The 25,926-nt window shown below is 67.5% G+C and overlaps 1 protein-coding gene across 2 annotated transcripts; it reads right to left on the reverse strand.

Annotated features, from left to right (window-relative positions):
* GIT1 (GIT ArfGAP 1) lies at window positions 1–25,901 on the reverse strand. 2 transcript variants are annotated; one of them, XM_034752466.1, is made up of 22 exons: window positions 25,728–25,901; window positions 15,695–15,828; window positions 15,027–15,139; window positions 14,837–14,942; window positions 13,061–13,147; window positions 12,348–12,478; window positions 12,014–12,108; window positions 11,380–11,422; window positions 10,521–10,547; window positions 9,868–9,916; window positions 9,567–9,639; window positions 6,804–6,901; window positions 6,172–6,283; window positions 5,815–5,942; window positions 4,799–4,951; window positions 3,797–4,024; window positions 3,173–3,226; window positions 2,600–2,686; window positions 2,202–2,278; window positions 1,578–1,760; window positions 1,123–1,186; window positions 1–1,012 (listed from the first exon to the last, which is right to left on the reverse strand). In XM_034752466.1, the coding sequence occupies exons 1-22, from the start codon at window positions 25,777–25,779 to the stop codon at window positions 800–802; spliced, it is 2,307 nt and encodes a 768-aa protein (XP_034608357.1). In that variant the 5' UTR covers window positions 25,780–25,901; the 3' UTR covers window positions 1–799. The 2 variants fall into 2 exon arrangements, with proteins under 2 accessions (XP_034608357.1, XP_034608356.1); XM_034752465.1 differs by lacking the exon at window positions 10,521–10,547 and having other exon boundaries at window positions 25,728–25,886.
* Between the last annotated feature and the right edge of the window lie 25 nt (window positions 25,902–25,926).

Consider the following 25,926-nt stretch of genomic DNA (forward strand, 5'->3'; position numbering starts at 1 on the left):
CACAGTCACAACTTTATTTGATACAAATGTACAGTACACACCTGGCCGTACAGGCCCCAGCCAGCCTGGGCCCTTCTCCGCCCCTTCCCCACGGCTTCCCCGGGCACCCAGCTCCTGGCGAGGGTCAGAGCCTGCCGGGGGAGCCGGGGCCCTTGGCACTGTGACTTGGGCTGTAGAGAGAAATCCAGACTCAGCTCCTGGGGCAGTGGGGGAGGGCCCAGGGGCTGGGCATGAGGCGAGGAGCCTGCCACGGAGCAGCCGTGCATGGGGAGAGGCTGGGGGCTCACACTCACACACAGGGGGAACATGCCGGTCGCCAGCCATGGCCGGGCTCCGGGTCCAGTGTAATGCTGCGGGCTGAGACCGCTATGGGGGTGGCAGCTCTGCCCACCACAGACAGCTACACACGTGGGGCGGGGGAGAGGGCCGAGGGCTCCCCGCTGCCCAGTTAGTGGTTCCTTGGCTGATGGCGGGTGGGGCTGGGAGAACAGAATGAGGGGCTATGTACAGGGGGGCACACACAGCCACACCACGCGGCTGGGCATTGGCACCTGCTCCATCGGGGAGTGTCCCTAGGGCTGCTGTGTGGGGGAGGAGGCTGGGCCAGTGCCACGCCAGGACACTGGCAGCGTGGGGGGAGAGGGCACTGCCGGAGCCCCACGCTGGCAGCACGGGGGACCAGGAATGGCATGTGCTCAGGTCCCATGGGCAGACTAAGGACACTTGCATTGGCTATTCCCCGGCCCCACGTCCTGCCCGTTGGGGGGGGGGGGGGGAGCCACCAGGCGGGGACCAGGCCTCACTGCTTCTTCTCGCGGGTGGTGATGGTGACCAGCTGCTTGGCGGCCTTGGCGATGTCGTAGGCACACTGGATGACCTGCTGCGTCAGGAGCTGGTAGTCCACGGGCGCGCCAGGCTCCGGCGGCATGGTCTTGCGGCACTCGCTCTGCAGCCGGTAGGCACTGGCGTTGAGCAGCCGCAGGGAGCTGCGCACCGTCTCCAGGGCTGGCTTCTGCAGCAGGGCAGAGACAGGCCTTGGGGCTCAGCTCCCGCTGCCAGGCAGGGGCGCCGGGGCAGGACAGGGGTGGAACCCTGGGCACAGGGCAGACAGGCCCCTCTTACCTTGGGGAAGAGCGAGGCCATCTCGGTGACGGCGGAGTGGATCTTCTCGGAGCAGGGCACGAAGCTGGGGGAGAAGGCAGAGCTGTGAGGCCTGGCCCAGCCACAGCACGAGTCCCACCCCCAGTGGGGCATAGCCGGGACGCCAGGTGGCTCCAGTTCCCGCACTCAACCCCCAGCAGACACCAAGTGCAGAAAATGCACATACCGGGAGCTGGAGCAGCCTACTCCCAACCCCAGCAATGCAGCCACTTCTGGGGGATGGGCAGTGGCAGCAGCACACAACGGCCCAAGAGATACTGAGGCAGAGCCCTTAGACCAACCGGAACTGCAGGGGGTCGTTGGCTGGCAGCATCCAGCCCCCAGTCCCTCCCCCACCCTGAGGAACCTGGCCAGGAAAGGGGGGCTCAGCTCTAGTGCCCATGGCTCTGAGCCCCCAGCCCCAGTTCCGCCCCTACCTGTCATGCTTGAACTCCTGGGCGGCCCGCAGCAGCTCCTGGATGTTCTTGGTGACCTGCTCCGTCTTCAGGATCACGTCCTCGGTGCTGGGCAGCCCGGGATCCAGCTCCCCGTCCAGGGCCTCCAGCTCCGCGTGGAAGTCGTCGTCTTTCCCCAGGTCCAGGAACCGCTTCCCGTCCATGCTGCAGGGATGGAGCCGGCGCTGGGTCAGGGGCAGCCGGGCAGCAGGCCATGAACCAAGGCAACCCCCGGTCCAGCCAGGGAGGGGGCTGGGCCAGGCCCATGGGAGGCGATCGCTCGCCAGGAGACCTGCCCCAGGCTGCTCCAGGGCCCTTGCCTCAGGGGCTGCGCACCAACGCTGGGTGAGATTCCCAGCGCTCTGCCCGCCAGCATGGGCACCGGGCCTGGAGAGCCGCCAAGTGCACTTCGGCCCTGCCCCTCCCCTGAGCAGCATCTCCCTGGCCCCGCCCCTCCCCCAGCAGCATCTCCCTGGCCGCGCCCCCCACCAAGCCCTTACCCCCCCCCCAGCAGCATCTCCCTGGCCCCGCCCTCCACTAAGCCCCTCCCCTCCCCAGGCAGCATCTCCCTGGCCCCGCCCCACCCTGCCAGGCCCCGCCCCTGACCTGAGCAGTGTCTCGCCAGCCTGTGTGTTGTCATAGTCGCTGTCAGTCCCGCTGCCGTGCCGGTCCAGCTTGCTGGTCTAGAGGGGAGGCGGAGCAGCGTCAGGTGCAGGCTCCACCCCCAGCTCCCCACGGGGTCCATGACCCCCCCCTTCCCCATGGTAGGCTCCTGGACCCTCCCCTGCGGGGCTGGGGAACCCCATCATGGGGCTCCCTGTACAGAGCTCTCCCCCGCCCCGGGCATAGGGCTGGGATCTGCCCCAGTGACGGGCACAGGGACGATGCAGCCACCCCGCCCACCCAGAGATGGGGACCCCCAACACCCAGCATCGAGGGCTTAACCCCCCACTCGTCTGCCCCATGGCCGGTCCCTCCCCTTTGGTTCAGAGCGAGTACGTCACCATGTGGCGGGCGCCATCCTGCACGCCGGAGAGCAGCGGGGAGGAGGGGGGGAAGGGCACCGAGGAGGCAGACACCCCCTTCCGGATCTGCAAGAGGACAGGGAGAGTCGGGGTGAGTGGGTACGAAAGGTGCCAGCCCCTCCCCGTAAAGACAGCCCATTGGGGCGCTCAAGGAACGCCCGACTCCCAATCGATGACGAGTTACCCCCTCCACAGCATCCGTCCCAAGCGGCTGCACCAGGGCTCCAGCTGGCAGCAGCCGCCCCGCGGGCCCTGGCCCACTGGGGGTCCCACGCTAACCCCCCGCACTGCGACATGCGTACAGAGAGCGGTGGGGGGCAGGGCTGGGCTGCCCACGCACTCCATGGAGAGAGGGCAGCAGGGCACCCCTTTTCCGGCACCACAGGGCCAGCGTCCCCACACACGGGCACGGGGGGCGTGTATCACACTTATAGCAGGGTGAGCATGACCCATTGGGCTTCCCCCCTCTCCCCCCACAGGAAGCCAGTCCCAGGGTCTCTCTGCGGCTCACCGTCCCTCCACCCCCCCCGCCCGACGCCCTGGCCCCCTTACCCGGTACCCGCTGGCCGGGATGTGCGTGGAGTACACCGCTTCATCCTCCACCTCCTGGGGACACAGCAAACGTTACCCCTCAGAGCTGCTCCCAACAGTGCCCTGCCCCACCGCCAGCGGAGTGGCTCAGGCCCCCCGTGCCTCAGTCAGCGCCATGCCCAGCGCCCCGTCAGCCCCCCTCAGACACCACCGTGGGGAGACCAGCTGCCTCGTGGCCTCTGACAAGCAGCATCAGCACTCACTGGGCGGCCCAGGCCCCATTCACACAGACCAGGCCTCAGAGCTGGGGTTAGGACCCAGGAGTCCAGGGGCTGGTCCCTCTGGGCCATGCTGCTGCCAAGAGGGCACTGATCTCGCAGCATGCTGGTTGGCAACACGGTGCCCTCTGCCAGCACCCAGTGGCAGAGACCTGGAGTGGGCATGGAGGGCCCTGAGGCATGGAGCCCACAGAGTGCCAGGCGGGGGGGCTCTGGGCCCCACGCGGCAGTGCACAGAGCTGAGACACTGGCTAGGGGAGGAAAGAGGGGCCCGGAGGGCAGTCCCCACCGGTGCCTGCAGACTGCAGCAAGGGGACACCCCGGGACAGGCGTGGCCCTGACCCCCCCCGCTTCCCCCAGGACTCACGCTGGAGTGGAAGGGCTGCAGGCGGCCGACCAGCTCGTCCACAGGCTGCCCGAAGGGCTTGAGGGCAGAGCCCGGTTCATACATGGAGAAGGCCTGGCGGTCGCGCCGGTGAGCTGCTGCCGTGGCCACGCCATGCCCGTGCTCCGAGCGCTCGCTGGGGGCTGGCACCGCATGCCCGGGGCCCGGCTGCTGCCGCATCTGCGAGTTCTCCGCCTGCAGTTTGTGGATCTGGAGGGATGGAGCAGCGCATGGCGGAGACGCCCCCCCCCCGGCCCCACAGACATGCCCCCTCCTACCCCTGGCACTGGGCCCAACGACAGAGCCCCTCCTGCTTCACCCCCACAGACCCCCCTCCCAACTCTGGGCCCACAGACACACCCCCTCCTGCCTCACCCCCACAGACAGCCCCCCCCCCCAAACCTGGGCCCACAGACACATACCCTCCCCCCAGCCCTGGCATCAGAGACGCTCCTTCCTGCCCCTGACACCGGGTCCACAGACATGCCCCCTCCTCCCCCCAGGCACCAGGCCCACAGACCCCCCCGCCAACCCTGGGCCCACAGACACACACCCTCCCCCCAGCCCTGTACCAGAGACACTCCTTTCTGCCCCAGGCCCACAGACATGTCCCCTCCTGCCTCACCCGCGGCCCCACAGATGCTCCCCTACGGCCCTGGGTCCACAGACACGCCCTCTCCTCCCCCCAGGCACCAGGCCCACAGACACGCCCCCTGCCCAGGTGCTGCTGTGGGGAGAGGGTGCTTGGGGGGGGGGGGGGGAGTCCTCTCTCCTCGCCGGAGCCCCCTCCTGCACCCCAAACCCCACATCCCCACTCCAGAGCCCACACCCCCAGCCCTCACCCCCTGCCCCAGCCCTGAGCCCCTCGCACACTCCGAACCCCTCGGCCCCACCCCCGCCACACAGCACCTCCATGTTGGTGCCCAGAACAACGTTCACTCCGCGCACGGGCGGGACGTCAGCAGGACGCGGCCCAGCACCAACCTCACGCTGCAGCCGACGCAGCTCGTCGCTCAGGCTGTTGTTCACCTTCATCAGCTGCTGCACCTTGGCCTCGGAGGCGGCCAGCGCCTTCTTCACCTCCAGGTACTCCTGCAGCGTGATGGGCCCGTCCGACAGCTCCGAGGAGTCCATGCTCTGCGGGGAGAGCCACTGAGCACAGGGCCTGGGTCCCAGCCATCCCCGGCCCCCGGCACGCGCCGGCCCGGCCCCAGCCACCTCCGGGGTGGGGAGCAGGGGGAGCCCAGGGCTGGGCTAGTGGGGCACTGGGAGGGGGGGCGGGGGGGAGTGACACATTGCACTCCATATGATTCTATGAAAATATGCTAATGAGTGTGAATATAATGTAACTGGAATATGCTTATTGGAACATCTCTGAGGGTGAGATTTCATCTGTATTCTGTTTCCTACTGTATTAGGCTTAGATTTGCCTGTTTTTGTTTTATTTTGCTTGGTAATTCACTTTATTCTGTCTGTTATTACTTGGAACCTACTTTAAATCCTACTTTTTATACTTAATAAAATCACTTTGTACTTATTAATTAACCCAGAGGAAACAATTAATACTTGGGGGAGCAAACAGCTGTGCATCTCTCTCTCAGTGTTAGAGAGGGTGAATAATGTATGAGATGACCCTGTATAAGCTTTATACAGAGGAAAGCGGATTGATTTGGGGTTTGAACCCCATTGGGAGCTGGGTATCTGGGTGTTGGAGACAGGAGCTCTTCTTAAGCTGTTTTCAGTTAAGTCTGCAACTTCTGGGGGACGTGGTTCAGACCTGGGTGTGGGTTTGCAGCAGGCTGGTGTGTCTGGCTCAACAAGGCAGGGTACTGAAGCCCCGAGCTGGCAGGGAAAATGGGCTCAGGGGTAGTCTCAGCACGTCAGGTGCAGTCCCAAGGGGGTCTCTGTGACCCAACCCGGCACAGGGAGCCCAGGGCTGGACTAACAGGGGGCTGCGGGCGGGTGGTAAGGGTGCCTGGAGGGGCAGCGCGAGGGCTCACCCGGGCGCGGTTGTTGCGGGCGGCGCTGCGCAGAGGCTCCTGGTCCGTGTCCTCGTCGGAGGCGACGCTGTCGTAGTCGTGCTGGTCGTCCGGGTCACTGTGGCTCCGCACCGGGTAGTCGACAGTGTCTGGGGGAAAACGGGAGTCCCGGTGCCTCAGCACCCACAATGCACTGGGGCAGAGCGCCACAGCCAGCCAATGCCAGCCCAGTGCTGGGGCACCACGGTCATGCCGCCCCGCAGCCGGGCTGCCATGGCGAGGAGAAAGCCTCTGTCCAGCCCCTCCTCCCCCCGGCAGCCAGGACACCACCATCCTCCCTGGCCTCCCCCTCCCCCGTGGAGTCCCCCCCCCACTCACCTGTGGGGCTCCCCAGGCTCTTGCCCTGCTGCCGTCGCTTGGCCTCGCTGAGGATGTCGATGATGAGGGTGGCGAACTCCCTGGCGTTGAACCGGGCTAGCTTCTGCCGCCCCTGGCGGAGGGAGAGGGGGTGAGATGGGCTGCAGCACCCCTGGGGCCCCGCGCTCTGCTGCCCGGCACCGAGCACCACACGCGAGGCTGGTCCGGCCGGTCCGGGGGCAGGATAGCGAGCACACGTCCACTGCCCGAGGGGGCTGCACGTCGGGAGTGAGGGGCACCGCAGAGCTGTGAAGGGGGGAGCCCAGGGCAGGGAGAGGGGCTGTGGGTCAGGAGTAGGGTGACCAGACAGCAAGTGTGAAAAATCAGGACAGGGGGTGGGGGGTAATAGGAGCCTATATAAGAAAAGGACCCAAAAATCCAGACTGTCCCTATAAAATCAGGACATCTGGTCACCCTAGTCGGGAGTGAGGGGCACTGCAGAGTTGGGATCATGCAAAGGGGATCTCCTGAGCCCCCGGCCCAACGCCTGGACCCCCAGCCCCAGGGGCATGGGGGAGGTGCCAGGCCCTGGGGGTCGGGGCTGGTGTGACCGTTATCCCTGTCAGATGCTGCGGGCAGGGGGCACGACGTACCTGGTTTCGCGTGGCCGAGTACTCGGGGTTGACGGGCAGGAAGGGCACAGCGCTGCGCTCCGTCACCAGTGTGCTGTGATTCTGCGTCGTGAGCCAGACTGCAGGGAGCAGACGGGCAGCGGTTACCAGGCACCTCGATGCTCCTGCCCCCCCCCCCCACACACACACACACACTCACCCGGAACAGGCCCCATCCCCGCGGGAGCAGCACTGGGGGGAAACTGAGACCCAGAGAAGGCCTGGACCAGCCCAGGCAGCGAGCCAGGGACAGAGCAGGGTTTGAACCCAGGAGTCCTGGCGACCTCACTATCTCTCCCGGCACCCCCAGTGCCCCAAGAGAGCCACCCGCCCAGCCCCAGAGCTGGCACATTCAGCAGCCAGACTGCTGTCACACCCCCTGGGGTAGGCTCAGGGGCCCCCACACCCCCTCCTGCCAGCCAGGAGCCCCCAGCACAGGGAAGGGGAAGCCCCACTGCTGAGCCAGGCAAGTGCAAGGCCCCGGTGCCAGAGGCACCTCGCCCAGAGCTGGGCTGGGACTCGCCCCAGGGCCCCAGAGAACAGGCTGCTGGCTCAGCCCCGGCCAGCGGGCAGGGCCCAGGGAGAGCAGCACGCGCCCAGGCCAGCCGGAGCCAGCAGGGCAGAGGGAGGAGCCGGCCCGCTCCAGTCTGGCACGAGCCATGCAGTGATGTGGCAGCACCAGCTGGACAATGCCAAGCCTAGAGCATGGCCCCCGGGCAGCGTGGCCAGGTGGGGGGCTCACTGCACCCCTCTCCCAGGCACAGCACCCGTCCGCCCCGGGTGCCTGTGGAGCTGCCAGGCTGGGTTACAGGGGATTTCACTCACGTCCCAGACGCCCCTGACAGCGCCTGGAGTGATCCCGTCGCCCCCCTCCCCCCGGCTGGCACCAGGGACTCTGCCTCGCTCCGAGGGAGCTGGGCCCCTCTGTGGCCGGCCCCCCATCCACCCTGCTCTGGGGACTGGGCCTGGACAGCTGGGGCGGGGGGGCAAGGCCCAGCCCCCTGGCAGCCGGCCTGACGCCCTGGGCAGCCAGCCGCAGTGATGCCAGCAGCCTCCGCTCGGGCAATCGCCTGCAGGGAACCCGGGGCAAAGCAGCCCACAGGGCCAGGCTGGAGCCCCAGCCGCAAGCCCGAGCCCAGCGGGGAGCCCCCGCCGCCCCCCACTCCTCACCCCCCAGACACCCGCCCCCCCTACGGCTGCTCCCAGCCCCCTGCAGCTGGGGTGCAGCCAGTCGCTCCCTGCGTGGGAACCCCAGACCCACCTCGAGCGTTGCCCGATGGCTGCCCGGCCCCCGCGGCCCTGCCCAGCCCCGCTGGAGCCCACGGCCTGTGGAAGGAAGGAGCCCCCCCGCCCAGCCCAGCCAGCGGCTGCCAAGGAATGAGGAGGGCGGGCCCAGCTCCCGGCTGAGGGGCGGAGGGAGCCAGCTGCTCTCAGTGTCTGAACCACATCCCTGGGCAGGCCCCAGCAGCGCTGCCTCCCCCGCGCCCGGGAAGGGCTGGCCCCAGGGCGGCACAGCAGAGGCCCTGGCTGGCTCATGGGCACCCTGCCCCATCCACCGGAGAGACACCCTGCCCCATCCCGGGCCCGACTCCTGCCACAGCGCCCCGCCCAGCTCTAGATCCCCCCGGCCAGGAGCAGCGCTGGGCTCCCCCACGCTAGCCGGGGGGGCGCTGGGGGCCGCGCGGGGCGGGGATCCCTGGGGTCACTTGGCCCTGAGGGAGGCATTTCGTACCAGCCAAGCCCTCTCCGGTCCCTGGTGCCGGGCCCAGCACCTCTGGCCCAGCAGTGCACGCCATGCCGGAGAGGGGCAGATGGTCTCTGGCGCCCGCTGGCACCACCTGTGCAGGCCGCTCTGGCGGGGTCCCTGCACCGCGACCCCCAAGCTCAGGGCAGCTGAGCTACATCACAGCTGGAGCCCCCCCGAAGCGCCCCCAGCTGAGCGACCCCAGCAGGCCAGAACCTGGGCCCAGCCGGACATGCCCTGGGCACTGCGATCCTGCTATCCGGACACCGAGGGATCCCCGCCTGGGCCTGGCAGAGCCGAGAAACCTGCCAACCAGCCATGCTGTGCCGGGGGAGCGTGTTCCAGTGAACTGAGCCTGGGGTCCGTTCCCGGCTCTGCTACAGGGCACCTGGGGATAGACCCATCCTGATGGGCACCGCAACTCCCCTCTGCCCTGCAAAGCACGGAGCCCAGCGAGCGAGAGCGCCGGGGGGCCAGCTTTCTACACACACACACACGCCCCCAGAGCCACACGCCCTCTGCGCCAGCCAGCCAGGCAGGGCACAGCAAGCCCAGTGGGACGGGAGTGACAGGGCTGGGGCTCACAGCCAGACCCAAGCCGGGCTGGCCGTGGAGGGGATGAGGGGTCTGGGCACTCCCTGCCGCTGGCGTCCATAGGGAGTGGGCACCCCAGCACCCGTAGGAGCAGCCCCACACATGGCGGCCCAGGCTGCAGCCTGGGGGGCTCCCAGCTGGGCCCAGAGCCTGGGCCAAACCCATCCCTGGCTCCCCAAAGCCCCATCCCCCCACAGCGCAGCAGCAGCATCATTCCATCCCCCTTTCCCCAGCATCAGCCCACCCCCAGCCCCCGGCCCGGCACCACCCACACCCCCACACACCGGCGTCGTTCGCCCTCTGCCGCTCACGCTAGCATCGCTCGCCCTGGCATCGCCCCACACCGGCGTCCCACCCGCCCTGGCATTGCCCCACCCCCGGCCCAGCATTGCCTGCCCCCCACGCACCGGCGTCATTCTCCCTGCGGTCCACCTCATCGTACACGTCCATGGCCAGCTCCTCAAAGAGGCGGTTGCTGAGCTGGAAGCAGAGATGAGCGGGTCACGGGGGGCGGGATGGAGTCAGAGCAGCCGCTCGGCCTGGTCCTGCCCACGCCAAGCTCCAGCTCCCTCGGCACCAGGGACCCATGGGGGTGGGGGGTTCCCAGGGGTTGGGATCAGCCCCGTCCCAGGGCAGCTGGTCTGCGAGGGGCGGCTGCTGCAGGCCAGGGTCCCCCCCCAGCAGGGCCCAGCCCCCAGCCCCACTTACCGCCTGTAACTTCTTCTTCGCCACTTTCGCCAGCTCAGACAGGTCCAGGCTGCACAAGCCGGGGGCGGGCGGGAGACAAAGCAAGAGGGGTCACTGCTGGCCCACACCCCCCGCCAGCTACCCCCTGGGGCACCCACAAGCCCTCGGGCAATGGGGTGAGCTGTATGGCCACAGACGGCATTCGGCTCACCTTGACACAACATACCCACCAGGCACCACGGCAATGAACGGCTAGACCTGGGGCACTGGCAGGGCGATGTGGGTCAGGAAAGGAATGGCAGGGGACTGCAGGTCGGGAGTGAGGGGCACCGGCAGGGCTATGGGTGGGTGAGGGTGTCCCAGGGCTGGGCTAACAGGGGGCTGCAGGTCGGGAGTGAGGGGCACCGGCAGGGCTGTGGGTGGGTGGGGGGGTCCCAGGGCTGGGCTAACAGGGGGCTGCAGGTCAGGAGTGAGGGGCACCGCAGAGCTGCGGGTGGCTGGGGAGGCCACACCATGCCCCCTGCTCCCCACCTCTATCAACCCCTTCCTGCCACTACACAGACTGAACCAGCTGGCGGCATGTTAAGGCCAAGAGCCAGCGGCAGGGGCAGCCTAGCGGGTCCCAGCGGCGCGTCACACCCGGACGCTACAGACCAGAGCGGAGGGGACAATACCTCTGCGCCGTGCCCTTTGGGCGCGCCCTGTACTCCGGAGAAGGCAGCGGAGGGGAGAACAGGATAAAGGAGGGCGTTAAACGCAGGAGTGGCATGCCACGCCCACAGCCATGCCCACAACAGCCATGGCCAGGCCCACAGCCACGCCCCACAATGGCCATGCCCACAACAGCCGTAGACACACCAGCAGCCACGCCCACACCCATGCCTGCCCTGCCCCACAGCCCCCATGCAGTGCTCTCACAGGCCGACACACGGGCATCCAGACACCACTCTGCCCCGTGGGCAGTGCCCACGCCAGGGACCACTCAAGAGACACACCCAGAGGAGCGGAGTGGTAGGCTTGGCACTGGCCACGGGAACCAGAAAAGCACCCCCTGCAGGCGAGTCCAGCGCCTGCCCCAGCTGAAGCCCCACCAGGAGGCCCTGGGCCCTCTGCCTCCCTGCAAGGAAGCTCCAAGCTCCAGTCCACGGGGCAGCCATACTGTCCCTGCCACAGCCCTGCACCAGCCTGCCCCTGATGGGGAGTGAGGGGTCCAATGCTGCTGGGTCGCTCCAGGGCAAGGGGGGCTGGCACTGCCCCTTGGCAGGACCCCAGTGGGGCCAAGTGTCCCCTCTCCAGGGCAGGGCAGGCACTCAGGGGCAGGGGGCCAGGTCCCAGACCATCGACCCGGCCCAGCGTGCACGGAAGGTGCGGGGTAGTGGGGAAGGGGAGACCCCCCCCCTGCTGCCCCCTCCCAACCCCCTGGGCGGCTCAGTGGGAGCAAGGTGCAATTCCGGCAGTGCCCACAGGGTGGCAGCATTTCCTCCCTCACACTAGGGGGCTCCCAGTGGCAGAGCAGGGTGGGGGGGCGCTCACCTGTCTGCCATCTGCGGGATGATGTAGTGCCCGTTCTTGTGGTCTGTGCAAAACAACAGCATCGACTGTTAGCCGGGCGCTGCCCGGAGCCCCACACCTGGCACAAGGGTGGGGGAGTGGTAACGGGGAGCTGCCGTGGGTGCGCCATAAGCCCCACAACTGCGCCCCACAGGGCCCTGGAGGCTGCTGGGCCGCGTTGCCCTGGGGGCGTCACCGTCCCCTTTGCAGCCGCTGCTCTGGGCCACGCCCAGCAGGGCATCAACCAGTGCTGCAGGCAGAGCTCTCCAGCAAGAGCCCCCCACGGGCCCCATTCCAGCCCCACACACACCACCCGCCTGCCCCTCTGCTCGCTGTCCCCCATCGACCCCAGGTCCCCACTGACATCCCTCCCCGGGGCGCAGCCCCTCCCCCTGCCCACATTCCTCCCTGGGGCGCAGCCCCCTTTCCCCCATCCCTTCCTGGGGCGTGTCCCCTCCCCACATGCCTTCCGGGGGCGCAGCCCCTCCCCTCCCCGTCCACATCTCTCTCCGGAGCGCGGCCCCTCCCCCCCCCCGACCACATCCCTCCATGGGGTGCTGCCCCCTCCCCCACAGCTCCCTGCCCTCCCCAGGGTTCCCCCGAGCCCCGCACTCACCCGGCTTGCGGCCGCACAGGTAGAAGGCCAGCCGGTCCGTCAGCTCGTACTGACACTCCACCAGCCGGTCCGCGAGGTCGTGTTGGGCCGCTTGCCTGCGGGGGGAGGGCAGAGGTCAGACCAGGAGCAGGGCAGCCAAGTGCCCGCAGGTTGCCCGCTGGGGGCACTGGCACGGCTGCTTTGCACTTGGCCGACAGAGGCTCCAGGCCCCAGCAACACACTTGGATGCTTCTGTGCTGCCCGTGGGCCGCTATAGTCACTGGACAGGGTCCGTGCAAGGCCTCTCCAGGGCAGCCAGCCGGGGTCCCGCTGCCGGGCAGCCCCTGACACTCACCGGGCGTAGTCGATGGGGGTCCTGCCGTTCACATCGGGCGCCCCGGGGTCAGCACCGTACACCACCAGCAGCTCAGCCTGCAGGATCTGTCCAGCCTTGGCAGCAACATGTAGTGGGGTGGTGCCCTTCTCCTAGCGCAGGGCAAGGCAATCAGACAAGGGCAACTGGCACGTAGCACCAAACCACTAGAAAGGCACCGGGGCCGGGCCAGCAGGGGTCTGCGGGTCGGGAGTGAGGGGCACCGGGGCCGGGCTAGTGGGGCTACGGGTCGGGAGTGAGCTGTCCCATTGCCAGTGAAAATGGAAACCACGGGGTGCCTGGCTCTGAGGTCCCCCCCACTGGCCGCTCTAGGGAGCCTCGCCCAGCCCCCACATGGTCACTGGTCTCTGCCCCTCCCGGAGCAGTCCTGGCGCTGGGCACTAGGGGGCAGTGCGGCGCCGCACTAGGGACTGGCCTGCCCTGGGGCTGGTGTTGGGGCCGAGAGGAGGCGCCCCCTGCTGCAGTAGTGAACCGGGAACCCCGGCACCATGCCAGGCTGCTGCCCCCGGTGCCCAGGCCTGCCCCAGCCACCTAGTGCCAGCACAGGAACAGAGACGTGGCATCACCACAACCTCCCCACCCAGACCTCTGCTGCCCTCCTGAGCCAGCAGGGCCCAGAGCCCACCCCCCTTCCCCTCCCCGCTGCAGGGCAGAGGCGCCCGGCCAGGCCTCACCGGGTGGAAGAAGCTAGGCTGGGCGCCCAGCGAGAGCAGGCGCAGGCAGGTCTCCAGGTTCCCCGTTCGCACGCTGGAGTGCAGTTGCTAGAGGAGACACAGCAGAGCGTCAGCTACCCGGCCCAGCAGAACCTGCCTCCTGGGAACCTGCCGCTGCCCCCGGGCACAGCACCCACCACCCGCCTGGCCCCAGGGAGGAGCCTGTGACATTGCACTCTATATGATTTATGAAAATATGCTAATGAGCGTGAAGATAACGTAACTGGAATATGCTTCATGCAACAGGTTTCTTGTAAGGTACCATTACAAAGCTTATAATCTACTGAGTGTGATCATCCCATTTGTATGTATGTATCATTCTTGTATCTGAAACTAGAAATACGAAGTATAACTCTGAGGGCCTATTGTAATTATGCAAAGTGTGGGCCATTAATGGCGGTTTGGAATCTTGATGGCTCCCATTGACGAGGACAATTGAGGGTGGATGGCTCTGTTTCTTTGCAAGCCTTCCTGAGAGTCAGGCTGGGAAGAATGAAGGCATGAAGTCTCACAGGACATGTGATCATGTCACATGAACTGGAATCCATCTTTAACCTGGTGATTTTCCATTGAGCAGGAGGGGGTGGGAACCCAGAGAGGGACAAAGGATTCCTGCCTTGTGCAAAAGAACAAAGGGGGCTGCAGTCATGAGAAATCCCCTAGCTACCACCTGAGCTGGAACAAGGACTGTACCAGGGGAAAGGATTGGGCCCAGACTAGGAAGGCGTCCAGTCTGTGGTAGAAGCTTATTGAAACATCTCAGAGTGAGATTTTATCTGTATTCAAGTTCTTACTGTACTAGGCTTAGACTTGCGGGTTTTATTTTATTTTGTTTGGTAATTCACTTTGTTCTGTCTGTTATTACTTGGAACCACTTTCTGTGTTTAATAAAATCACTTTTTACTTATTAATTAACCCAGAGTATGTATTAATACCGGGGGGGGAGAGGGGGGACAGCTGTGCATCTCTCTCTATCAGTGTTATAGAGGGCGAACAATTTATGATTTATCCTGTATAAACTTTATACAGGGTAAAACGGATTTATTTGGGGTTTGAACCCCATTGGGAGTTGGGTATCTGAGTGCTGGAGACAGGAGCACTTCTTAAGCTGCTTTCAGTTAAGCCTGCAGCTTTCGGGGAATGTGGTTCAGAGCTGGGTCTGGGTTTGCAGCAGGCTGGCGTGTCTGGCTCAAACCGGGCAGGGCACTGAAGTCCCAAGCTGCCAGGGAAAACGGGCTCAGGGTTGACCCCAGCACATCAGGTGGCAGCTCTCAAGGGGGGGTTCTGTGACCCAACCCGGCACAGGGCCCTTGGGCTAGCAGCACAAGCCGTGAGAGGGGCTGGGCTAGGGGAGGGTCTCAGGGCCTGGAACTGCACCTGCCTGGCTGGGAGGGGCAGGGCTGGGCCGGGCCGGGCCGCACATGGCACTGGGGATCCAGGCCGCTGACAGGCTGCCCCAGCCCAGGGCCCAGCAGGGCTTGGGTCTGTTCACAGCAGCAGCTGCCCTGGGACGGTCTCACTGGGGGCAGCCCCAGGTGCCTTCATAACGCTGCATGACTCGAACCTGGGCCCACCGGTGCCAGTCCCACCCCAGCGCCCGCGGGAGGGCACCGAGGACCCCCTGCCCCCAATGGTGCCCAGCGTGGCAGGCTAGAGAGGAGTGGACTTGCTCCCAGCACAGCCGGGCATTCCCCTCTGGGATCCAGCCCTGGAGCTCAGCATCCCCAGGGCCCCCACCTTGCTGAGGTCCTTGGCGGTGACGCCATCGTCATCACGGCAGGGCAGCTTGTGCACGAAGGCCAGCATCTGGTACTTGGCGCGGATGAACTCGGACTTGGTGGGGCTGGGGAGAGAGGGGACAGGGTGAGACTGCACCGGGCTAGCCCTTCCCCCATGCCCTCCTCCTCGCCCCCCCCCGGACACTTACTGCACTTTGTCCTGAGGATTGGCCTTGCGCCGCCCGCTCTGCACCTGCGCCGGGTCCAGCAGCGAGTGCTCCCAGATGGAGTTGGCACCATTGCTGGCCAGAGTGTGCACCATCTGGGGAGAGACGAGCCACGCACCTCACTGACCCACAGAGCTGGGCAGCCAAACCTCAGCTCTGCCACTGGAGACCCAGGGCCGGGCTGGCAGGGGCTGCGGGTCGGGAGGGAGGGGCACCAGGGCTGGGCTGGCGGGGGGCTGTGGGTCGGGAGGGAGGGGCACCAGGGCTGGGCTGGCGGGCGGCTGCGGGTCGGGAGTGAGGGGCACCAGCAGAGCTGGGTGGGGAAGAGGGAAAGGTCACTAACTTTATCAGCACTACAAATCCACACAATACGAATAATGTGAACAAACCCCCAGCAGCGTGAAGGGGGGAGAGGACGGCACAGGCCAGGCGGGGGTCAGGCCAGGAAGCCGTGGGCACAAACCCGCTGGCAAGGCAGGGCCGGCAGTCCAGGAGGGGACCAGTCGCGGCTGATGTAACATGGAACAATCCTACCACCTGCCGCTCCCGGAGACGCTGCATGAGGCTGTGCGCCCACGGGCAGTGCCGGGGGAGGGGGAGCCGCACAGAGACCCCCAGCGCCCCTCCCCCCCGGCGCTGCCCCCACCCACCTGCAGCAGCGGGGAGGGCCAGGGGCTGTGGCGCAGGTGCTTGACGATGGAGATGTGCCGGCCCAGGCTGCGGTGGACGCTGCAGCATTCGTCGCAGATCAGCACGCCGCGGTTAATGGAGGCCCAGCCGGGGTCTGCGGGGGCAGGAGATGGGTTAGACGCCCCCCCGCAGGCCTGGCACTCGCCGGTACCACAGCCCCCACCGGGAACATCTGCCAAGGGCTCGGCGGCTGGGCCAGGCCAGGGCACAGCCTGGCAGGAGGGGACCTTCCTCATGAGCAAAGGTGGAGACCCAGGGCAGGCACCGGGCACGTGCCAGCTGGGCACTCGGATACAGAGGCCTGGAGCACCCCAGACAAGCTGGTTAGGAAGGAATGAATGCCCCAGCTCTGGGGGGGAATGGGTTTGAGCAGGGGACTGGGAGCCAGGACTCCTGGGTTCTATCCAGGCTCTGGGGGGGAGTGGAGTCCGGTGGTTAGAATGGAGGGGCTGGGAGCCAGGACTCCTGGGTTTTATCCCGGCTCTCACACTGACTCCCTGTGTGACGGGGGACAAGTCCCATCTCAGTGTGAGGTTTAATTAGGCTTTGTGAAGCACCAAGGGACAGGCGGAAGGTATTGCCCCCTCAGCTGGCACCAGGCACAGCGGGCACCAGGATGGGTGGCCAGCAGCCAGAAAGGGCCACGCAGCCCTGAGCCCCGACCCCGGGGGCAGCTGCTTGGGGCGTTTCGCTCTGGGGTGGGCACAAGTGCAGCGAATGGGCTGGGGGGCGCCCAGGGGGCTGCAGCAGACAGACCGTGGGGGAAACGGGAGCATATGCCACCGGGGCAACACCGATGCCTCTCCCCCAGGTGCAGAGCCCGGACAGTCCTGGGCACCGTCTCCCCCCGCGCTGCTCTGCTCTTCACCTCCAGGGGCACCTACCCCTCCCACCCTGCTGTCTGGGGTGTCAGTAACCTGCTCCCCCCATCGGCTGCCATGGGGACGGTTGCTAAGGTTTCCCTAGCTACAGCTAAGGGGCTCAGTCGGTAGCTAGGGAGACCCTAAGGTTTCCCCTAGCAACCTGGCACCAGGCCTGGGGCAGCCTGGGAGCAGGGACTGTTCGCCCTGCCCAGGGCCCGTGCCCATGCTGGGGCCAAGTGGAGCCGGGGGGCAGGGCAGGCACACCCCAGGCAGGGAGCAGCGTGGCTCTGCAGGGGCGTCAGGACCAGGGAGGGGGGCCCTGGTTTGCCTTCTGCAGTCCCAGGGGATGAGCCCTGCGCACTCACCAGCAGGCACTGCGCCCGCTCCCCGGACCGGAGGGGAAGCGCCCCCCCAGCGCAGGTGCCCATCCATGGCCAAGCCAAGCAGAAGACGCCAGCCCCAGGACAGCACTTGGCTGGGGCTCCGCTGGCCCAGACAGGCCTCGGGTTTTCCACAGAGACAGGAACGTCCCCGGAAGGCCGACCCTGCAGGGGCCCCATGGCTTGGGCGGCGTGCAGTGGAGGGCAGAGAGCAGCTCCCGCAGCCCATGGCCAGGCTCCCCGAGCTGCATGGCCACCAGCTATCCACGGAGGCGCAGAGGGGCTGATTGTGCGCTCAGTGACCCCACGCAGCCCCCCAGCCCCAGCTCATTAGCCAAGCAGGAGCAGCCCAGCCCAGCGCCCCCACGGCACAGCTAGCACCGCCTGGGACAGGCCCCCCCCCATGCCCACCACGGCCCACCCCCTCAAACCAGCCACTTGGCTACTGGCACCTACTCACAGGCCAGGGTTCAGAGCACCCAGTGCCGCCTGGCCGCTCCCGTCCAGCCCCTGCCCAGGTTAAACCCCCAGGAGCTATGTGCTCTCGGCCCCCCAGAACTGCCTGCTCTCCCCCCCCGCCCCTCCGCAGGGGGCTCAGGGCACAGACACGGCTCGCTGCAAGGGAGTGCTGGGAGCCCTGCCCTGTTCTCAGGGCCTGCGCTCTCCAGGGTCCCCCCCATCGGCGCACACAGTACCCCCACCGGAGACGAGTGAGGTCCCAGTCGGGCCTGCACCCCCAATCCCAGAGCAGCTCTGCCAGCTCAGAGCCCAGCCGGCTTCACGCCCTCCCCCACCCGGCAGCCTCCCACGCACAGAGCTATTCCCGGCTCCTCGCCCACGTGTCGCTCCCTCAGGGCCGCACCAGGTGCCGGGGGGCCCCAGGCAGCATCAGCGAGCGGTGTGGGGAGCCCCGGGTGCGGGACACAGCGGCAGGGGGGAGCTCTCAGCAGCTGGAGAAAGGGGATGGCTCCCAGCCCTGTGCTCAGACCCCGGTACCAGCCGCTTGTGGGTAAAGAAACCCGCCTCGCCCCTGCCCGGGATACATGGGGAGGAATGGGCCAGCAGCCCAGCCCCTGCCCTCTCCTAGGCACGTCTATCCCCGGTCCCCTCAGAGCTCTGCCAGGGCGTGCCAACAGCCAGCAGCAGTAGTGTTCCCGTGTGCCTGGCGCAGGCGGCACCAGGCTCTCAGCTGTGCCCGACCACCCCCCGCAGGCCAGCCCTGAGGCCCAGGCTCGAAGCGCCATGGCTGGACAGCCAGGGTAACCAGTGCCTGGGAGCCAAACGGGTCGGCCTCATGCCCAGCGGGCGGGGACCCAGCATGGCCACTGAGCAGGCAGCCAGCCCCATGGTGCTGTGCCACTGCCCCCTTCCCAGGGGAACAGCCCCACTGCCCCACCCCCCAGCCTTCCTGTGCCCCTCTCCCCCCCACAGCCCCCATGGTAACACCAGCCCCTCCCCCAGCCCAGCCGGAATGGAGCCCTTTGTTGCGTGAGAACAAAAGGCCGCTTGAGATGCCGAGCACTGCGGCTCAGAGCCGGTGCCCGGCCCCCGCTCGGGGGGCACCTGGCCCAGCTCTCTCACACATGGCAGAGCCAGGCATCAGCTCTGGCAGGCCCGCCCCGGGGCAGGGCAGGGCGCGAGCGGGCCAGAGCCCGGATCCCAGCATGCAGCTGCTCCCCCAGGGCCCCGGAGAGCCGTGTGAGGGGAGCAGCCAACTGCTTGTCACGGGCTTGGCCTCACCCGACCCATGGCGCTGGGCACTGCCCCACTTCGCCAGGCCTAGGGTGAGGGGCAGGGAATCCACCCTCCCAGCCCCACGGACGGGCCCTCTTCTACCACTAAGGGGCACGCAAAGGCTCTGCTGGTACCCCTCAGTCATAGAATCATAGAATCATAGAATATCAGAGTTGGAAGGGACCTCAAGAGGTCATCTAGTCCAACCCCCTGCTCAAAGCAGGACCAATTCCCAGCTAAATCATCCCAGCCAGGGCTTTGTCAAGCCGGGCCTTAAAAACCTCCAAGGAAGGAGACTCCACCACCTCCCTTGGTAACGCATTCCAGTGTTTCACCACCCTCCTAGTGAAATAGTCCCGACTCGCAGCCCCTGCTAGCCCAGTCCTGGGCTCCCCACACCCCACCCCCAGCTCTGCCGGTGCCCCTCAGTCCCAACCCGCAACCCCTACTTTTTCTTGTGTGTTTACACAGAGCCTGGCTCCATGGGGGGCCCTGGCCCACGGCTGGGGCTTGCAGGCACTGTGGAGACACCCTAGTGCCCCAGCCTTGGGCCCCCCCATACCCAGTTTTGCTGCCGCCCAGGGGAGGAGACGTTTACGCTGCCCCCCAGGCAGTTCTGTGCTGGCGGCCGCATGCCAGGCCGGCCCCACTGTGCCCGGCACGGCCCCTGGCAGCCTCCCGGCTCGCTGAGCTGCAGCAGCGCCCGCGCCCGCCCCTCCCCCTGTGAGCCTTGATTCCTGCAGCGTGCGTCAGCGCCCAGCGCCCCCCCAGCCCGCTGCAGCCCCACGGCCAGTGGGGAGCAGAGCAGGTTCCCGGGGCAGCTCCCTGAGCTTCCTGGGAAGGGGGATGGCAGCCAAGGGGGGTCCCTGGCTAGGGCGGCACCTGGGGGCTGCACCCATGGGGGCTTCCCTAGGGCACAGGGCAGGTCCCACAGGGACTGTGGGGGTGGGACGGCCACCTCTCTCGGAGCCAGGCCGGGGGTCGAATGGCTGCGGAAAGGTCATTGGGAGAACGAGAGCTTTGTGCTGGAGCAGGAGCCAGCCCCCACCAGCCACAGCTCCCCCCACCCCCGGGTGTGCCCTGCTCAGCGCCAGGGCCTCCCCTCCCCCACCGCTGTCCTGTGCTGGAACCTCCCCCCAGCTCTGGCCCCGCCCCACAGCCCCTCTATCCCAGCCCTGCCCTTGACCCCCAGCCCTGCCCCCCCCCCGCCCTGCTCCCACAGTTCTGGCAGTGCCCCACAATCCCCACCCAGGCTCCCCTCCCACACACATCCAGCTGCTCCAGTCTGCAGGACAGCACCGGTGGGGCCCAGTCTGGCCCCCCCGACCCAGGCTCGCTGGGAGCTGGAGAGACACGTTATGCAAATGCTGCTTGCAAAGTTCAAACCACTCATTTGCAAAGCAAAGGGGCGGGGGTCTGAGCTCAGCTCTGCCAGGCTGGGGGGAGGGGGCAGCACCCAGGGCTCCCCCACGGCCGGAGAAGTGCAGGGGACAGTGCCCTGACTGGAGCTCTGCTCAGCGGGCGGCTCCGGCCCCCAGCCCGGCCTGCGTCTGCCCCGCGCTGCTGCACAGGAGACAGTCACAAGCCAAGGGCACCGTGTCCTCACAAGAGCCAGAGCAAGGGGGGGTGGGGCTGCCTTCCCATGGGCCCCCCAAGTCCCGAGTTCAGCCCTTGGGGTCCCGGCAGAGCTCTCTGGAGCAGCGCATGGACCCCAGCACGTCCGGACAGCCAGGGGCTGCCCCACTGCAACATGGGGGCCCAGGGGAAAGACCCCAGCCCAGCTCCCACGCTGCCATCACGCCCCGCCCAGCCCCACGGCCCACACTGACCCCCCCCCCCCCCCAGTCCCATCAGCACCGTGCCCTGCAGAAGGCAGCCCCACACGCCATGCCACGCCCAGCCACTCTGCTCACACTGACCCCCGCCCCGTCCCAATGGCACCATGCCCTGCAGAAGGCAGCCCCACGGCCCAGAACCACAGTGCACCTGCAACTAGCACGGGCTGGGCACGGGGGAAGCTGCAGCCCCAGCTCAGAGCCCCCGGCTGGGCTCGAATCCCAGCGAGTTGGGCCGGTCAGATACAAGCCACAGGCCCACGCACCGGTGGGCGGGCCCACCAGCCACTGGGGAAGCCGCTTGTTCAGGCACTGGGCCAGAGCCCCCGTGCTCTGCCCCACAGGGCCCGGCCAGGAGCCAGCGCTGGCACCGGGCCCCAGCCCCGGCAGAGAGGGGGGTTGGGAAGGGGCTGGCAGGGGTGGCCGTGACAGGCCTGACTAGCCCAGGACAAAGCCTTTGCAGCAGCCACAGCCCAGGCGGATCCCAGAGCCCAGCCGGTGCTGGGCTGAGGGAAGCGGGTTTGGTCTGGTCACTAGACGGGGGTGAATTCATCACGAAGGAACCTGAGGGGGGAGCAGTGCCGGCTCCAGCCCCCTCCGCTGCCCCAGCCGATGCCAACAGAGGTGGCTCTGCAGTGCACCCAGGCCCCTGGCTTGCGGCAGCGCCCACAGCAGGCTGGCACCTCCCAAATGCTTGGGGGAGGCAGCAGCCCACGAGCCAGACTTCTCCTGGGCACAGACTGAGCCCCCCAAGCCCCTTTCCCTGTGCACCAGCCAGCACGCCCCCCCCGCCCCGCCAGCAGGGCCCCCCGGACAAGCTGGTCGCAGGGAAAGGGGATCCTGCAGGCTGCTGCTTCCCCCTGCAGACCCCATGACACAGTAACGCGGCTGACACCCCCAGACGTGGGAGAACGCGGCCAGGGATGGCTTTAGGACCTGCGGGGCCCAATTCAAATACTCGGCGGGAGTCTGTGTCTTCGGCGGCACTTCCGCGGCACTGAAGGACCCCCGCCACCGAAGTGCCACCGAAGACCCGGAGCAGGCCCCCTGCCGCCGGGTGAGTCAAGAAAATTTAAAAAATTAAAAGGCGCCTAAGGCGCAGGGCCCGATTCTGGGGAATAGGGGGAATCGGCCTAAAGCCGGCCCTGAACATGGCACAGCCCTGACAGGCATGGCCAGGAGCCCTTCGCCCCGAGACGGGGGGATGGGCCTGGGGATCGGCTGCTCCAGGTGCCAGGCAAAGCCCAGGGATGGCGCAGGGGACGTTCCTGCCTCGTCAGTCCCACCCCTTAGCACAGGAGACCCCTCCCCCGCCCAGGTGCTCTGCCAGGCTGGGAACCCCTGTGCCGGGCCGTGTCCGGTCTCTGCCCCCAGGGACCCGCCTGCCCTGCTGCCATGGGGGTGCAGTGCTCATGAGTGCGGGGGCCACAGGGGCCCACCCAAGCCAGCAGCTTGGGGTCCCAGCAATCAGCCCCCGACACGCCCATGGCTGGGGAAGCTCAAGACTGAACCAGGCCAGGAGGTACCCACGGCTCAGGCTGCGTGGTCTGGCCAACGCAGGAGATGGCCACGTGGTCGGCTCACCAGTGGGAGAGGGGGCAGCCCCCCCCAGCCAGCCTCACACCGGCTCAGCGGGGAGGGGCGGCCCCCAGAGGCAGCCAGGCCCAGGCCCCGCCAGCCTCACAGCCCTGCAAAGATGCTGTGAAGCAGGCACTGATCACTCAGGGAACCTCCTTGCCAAGCCACGCTGGATAACGAGCCACCCAGCCCCATTCTGTAGGACCTACACAAATACCTGGACAGCCCCTTTGCCCAAGCTGCGCCGGCAGGGAAGGAAACAAGCAGGAGCCATGGTAGAGATGCCCCCCCCTTTGGGCTGTGATGGGGGATCTGGCCTGGGGTGGGGCGGGTTAGTCCGCAGCCTCCCAGAGGGTCAGACCCACAGGGACGGGGCAGTTTACACAGGCCAGCTGCTGCCCCCTGCCCTTTGGGACCCCCACAAGACCCTGCAGTGGGGCCCAGGGGCCAGAACAAGGGCATGGTGGGTACTGCAGGGCAACGCAGGATTCCTGGGTTCCACTCGCAGCTCTGCCTGGGCTCCCACCTGTGGAATGGGGATGGGGGCCTGGCCTGCCGGGGGTGACAGGACACCCAGCCCACCATGGGGCCTGGGGCTGAATGCTGGGGGGGGATTAGCCCAGCCTCCCAGCAGCACCTCCCCCCAGCCTGGCGCCGGGTCCCCTGTTGTCCCTGCAGAGGAAGCCTGGCTGCTGCGGATGGAGCAGGCCCTCCCTAGGCTTCCTTCCTGGCTGCACGGGAGAGGAGCTTGGCCCAGGGACTGGCCCCAGCTGCGCTCTGCTGACTCGCCACGCCAGGAGCACCCAGGCGGCATCCCCCCAGCGCTGCCCCCAGCCTCTGCCCTGCTCCCCGGGGCGGGGGGCGGAGCTGCTGGGCGAGCAGCAGGTGTACTACTTTAAGGGGGGGGTCCCAGAGCTACCTGGAAGGGGCACAGAGGCCCCCGTCAGTGTCAGGCAACGGCCCAAGGACGCAGGCCGCTCCTGGCGGGCTGCGGAGTATGGGGGATGAGCCCTCCGCCCACGGCAGTGACCCCACCCAGAGCGCTGGGCCCCCCTTATTTCCAGCACTGAAACAGCCCCCCAGGCTGTGCCCAGGCAGGGTGCTGGGGAGCTCACTACCTGTGCAGGGGCGAGCAGCCAGGCTCCCCTCTGGCTCTGGGTGCCACCTACAGCCAGGGCTGGCGCACGGGCACCTCCCGGCTGGGGATAAAGCAGGGGCACGGGGGAGCGGAGCAGGTGGGGGGAGCCGGCTCCAAGCATCCCACCCCGTGGCTGGTTTCCTCTATGCCCCACGCATGGGCTTCTCTCTCCCACGGAGGGGGACGGGGAGGAAGCGATAGCCCAGCCGAACGCCCCTGCGCAGCCAGCGTCATGCTCCTCCCCCATGTCCTGAAGGACAAGCGTGGGCACCTCGCAGGCACGCAGATGGCACAGGCACAAGTGGCCTTGGCAGCGAGACTGGCTGCATCTATGTCTCTGTGCTCGCGGGCGTTGCCGGGAACCGAGCGCGCTGACATGGGGGGAGTGAGGCCAGGAACCCCCCGTCGGCCCGGCACGGCCAATCCCACACCTCGGCTGGGAGCTCCGCTCGGTGTCGGCAGCCCCCTCTCCCTGAAGGGCACCGCCCAGGCCACACTGCAGGGGCAGCAGAGACCCAAGGTGCCAGCGTGCAGCTCCCTCTGGCTGCAGGGCAGACGCTGCTAGTCCCATGGTGCCCGGCACCACCCTGAGCAGCTGGAAACATGGCCTGGCCGTGGCTGGAGCTCCCCTGCCCCCGCCTGCTCACGGTACTAACCAGCGCCAGGACAGCCAGGCAGGCCCTGGGCACCACCTCCTCCTGCCCCGCATGTCCGTAGCCAGAGCAGGAGGAGCTCCCAGCAGGGGGTCTCTTCCCAGCTCACCACTCCTAGCAGCGGGCACCTGCTCAGTAGCCCCTAGAGCCCCCCCTCGCGCACACCCCAGGCCCATCCTAGCCAAGCACATGCTGGAGTAGCACAGAGGAGACCGGCCAGGGCTCCTGCACCGCCACCAGCAATGGGGGCAGCTCATGCTCAGGAGTGAGGATGGGCCGGGGGTTCAAGTCCTGCTCCACCACGGAGCTGCCGTGCGTGTTCCTAGCTGTACGATGGGGCAGGAGCCCTGCCTGCCGGGAGGGCCAGGAGAGATCACACAGGGCTGTGTAAGTACCAGAGCCAGCAAGGGCCGCAGTATCCCACTGCACTGCATGGGCCAGAGGGCACCCCAGGGTTGCCTCTGTTGGTGCTTATGGGGCTTTTTCCAGTGCCTCCCCAGGAGGGGAGCCCAGAACAGAGGGGGCAACAGACATGCTGTACGCTAAGTGGGCTGGGAACGCACATGCCATTGCGCCCGTGTGCCAGGCACTCACCCAGCTCCTGCCCACCCCGAGGCCAGGCTCACAGCTGCCGCACACGCCCGCCTCCTGCCGGGGAAGCGCCCGGCCCCCCATCTGCAGGAAGCAGCCCCGCCGGATTTTATAACTCATTCCCTCACGTGGATACGGATTGAAGGAACTGGTTCCCAGTTCCACGGTGAGGAACCCCTGCCACGCTCTGCCTCGGGGCATGACTCCGCAGCTCTGCACCTCCACCCCTTCCACCAGGTACCATGCTAACAGATCTTCCTGGCCACGCCAGGCCTGGGCTCGCTAGCTGGCGCTTTCGCAGGGGCTAGGACCCCCAAGGCCCCATCGCCATAGGGGGCTACGCTCCTGGCCATGCCCGACTGGCAGGGCAGATGCTTTGGCCTGTGGCCTGCACCGCCATGGCTTGGAGCGTTGCAGGAGGGGAGGTACCCCTAGCAGCTCAGACCTGGTCTCTCCTAATGCTTCGCGCTCTGGCCCAATGCCTGGCAGTGCGATGGACGGACGGACGGACGGCAGCTCTAGCAGGCCCCGCTCATCGGCGTGCAGCACGGGGCCTTCGGACACCACAGTCCCTCCGATGCCAGTGCAATGACCTCACTGCTGTTCGACACGCGCCTTCTCCCGGGCCAGGGCCAGTGCCAGGAGCCAATGTCGGTCTGATTCTGCCCCGCCACATACCCTGAACCAAACCCGCGCCAGGGGATGGGCCGGCTCCCGAACAGGGCTCGGGGGCACCGTTCAGTTTGGGAAACACGAGCAGCGTGTCCGAGTCCTGCCCCAGGGAGTCCTGCAGATGGCACACGGGCAGCAGACCCATGGCATCCCGGGGTGGGGGTGGGGCTGCCAGTGGGCAGGTGCGATGGGGCTCCCACCCTGGCCACCCCCTGCAGCTCGGTGCCAGGGAGCGAGTGCCCAGGACAGGCACCGCTGGCAGGGGCGCTCGGCGGGAGCCCCCTCCCCAGAGACCCCAGACAAGGGGGGCTCCAGGATCCCTGCAAGGACCTCCCCTTGCCCCCCCCAAGCGGTCTACACCAGCGGAGAGCGGGTTGCGGGGGGGTCGGACATCCTCTGTCCCTAGCGCACAACGGGGGCGCCCCCCCACTGCCCAGCCGGAGCGAGGGGCCCCAGCGGGGCCTGCCCCCGGCACTGCCCAGCCCCACGGCTCCCTGGCAGCCCCCCCCGCCGCAGCCTGTGCGCGCAGGCCGGGCCCGCAGCCCTCACCTGGGGCGCCGCAGTCCGCGCACACCTCCGTCCGCGGCCCCTTCCGGGACATCCTCAGCGGCGAGGCGGGCGCGGCCTTCTGGGCCAGCGCGGGGCCGGGCCGGGGTCTCTGCGGGGCTCCCGCCGCTCCCAGCGGCTCCCACGGCTCGGCTCCTGCAGGAAGCGGCGCAAGCCCGGCCCCTGCGCGGGGAGGGTTCGG

Source organism: Trachemys scripta, chromosome 18, assembly GCF_013100865.1.
Source record: "Trachemys scripta elegans isolate TJP31775 chromosome 18, CAS_Tse_1.0, whole genome shotgun sequence".
In the NCBI taxonomy this organism is placed as follows: Eukaryota; Metazoa; Chordata; order Testudines; family Emydidae; genus Trachemys; species Trachemys scripta.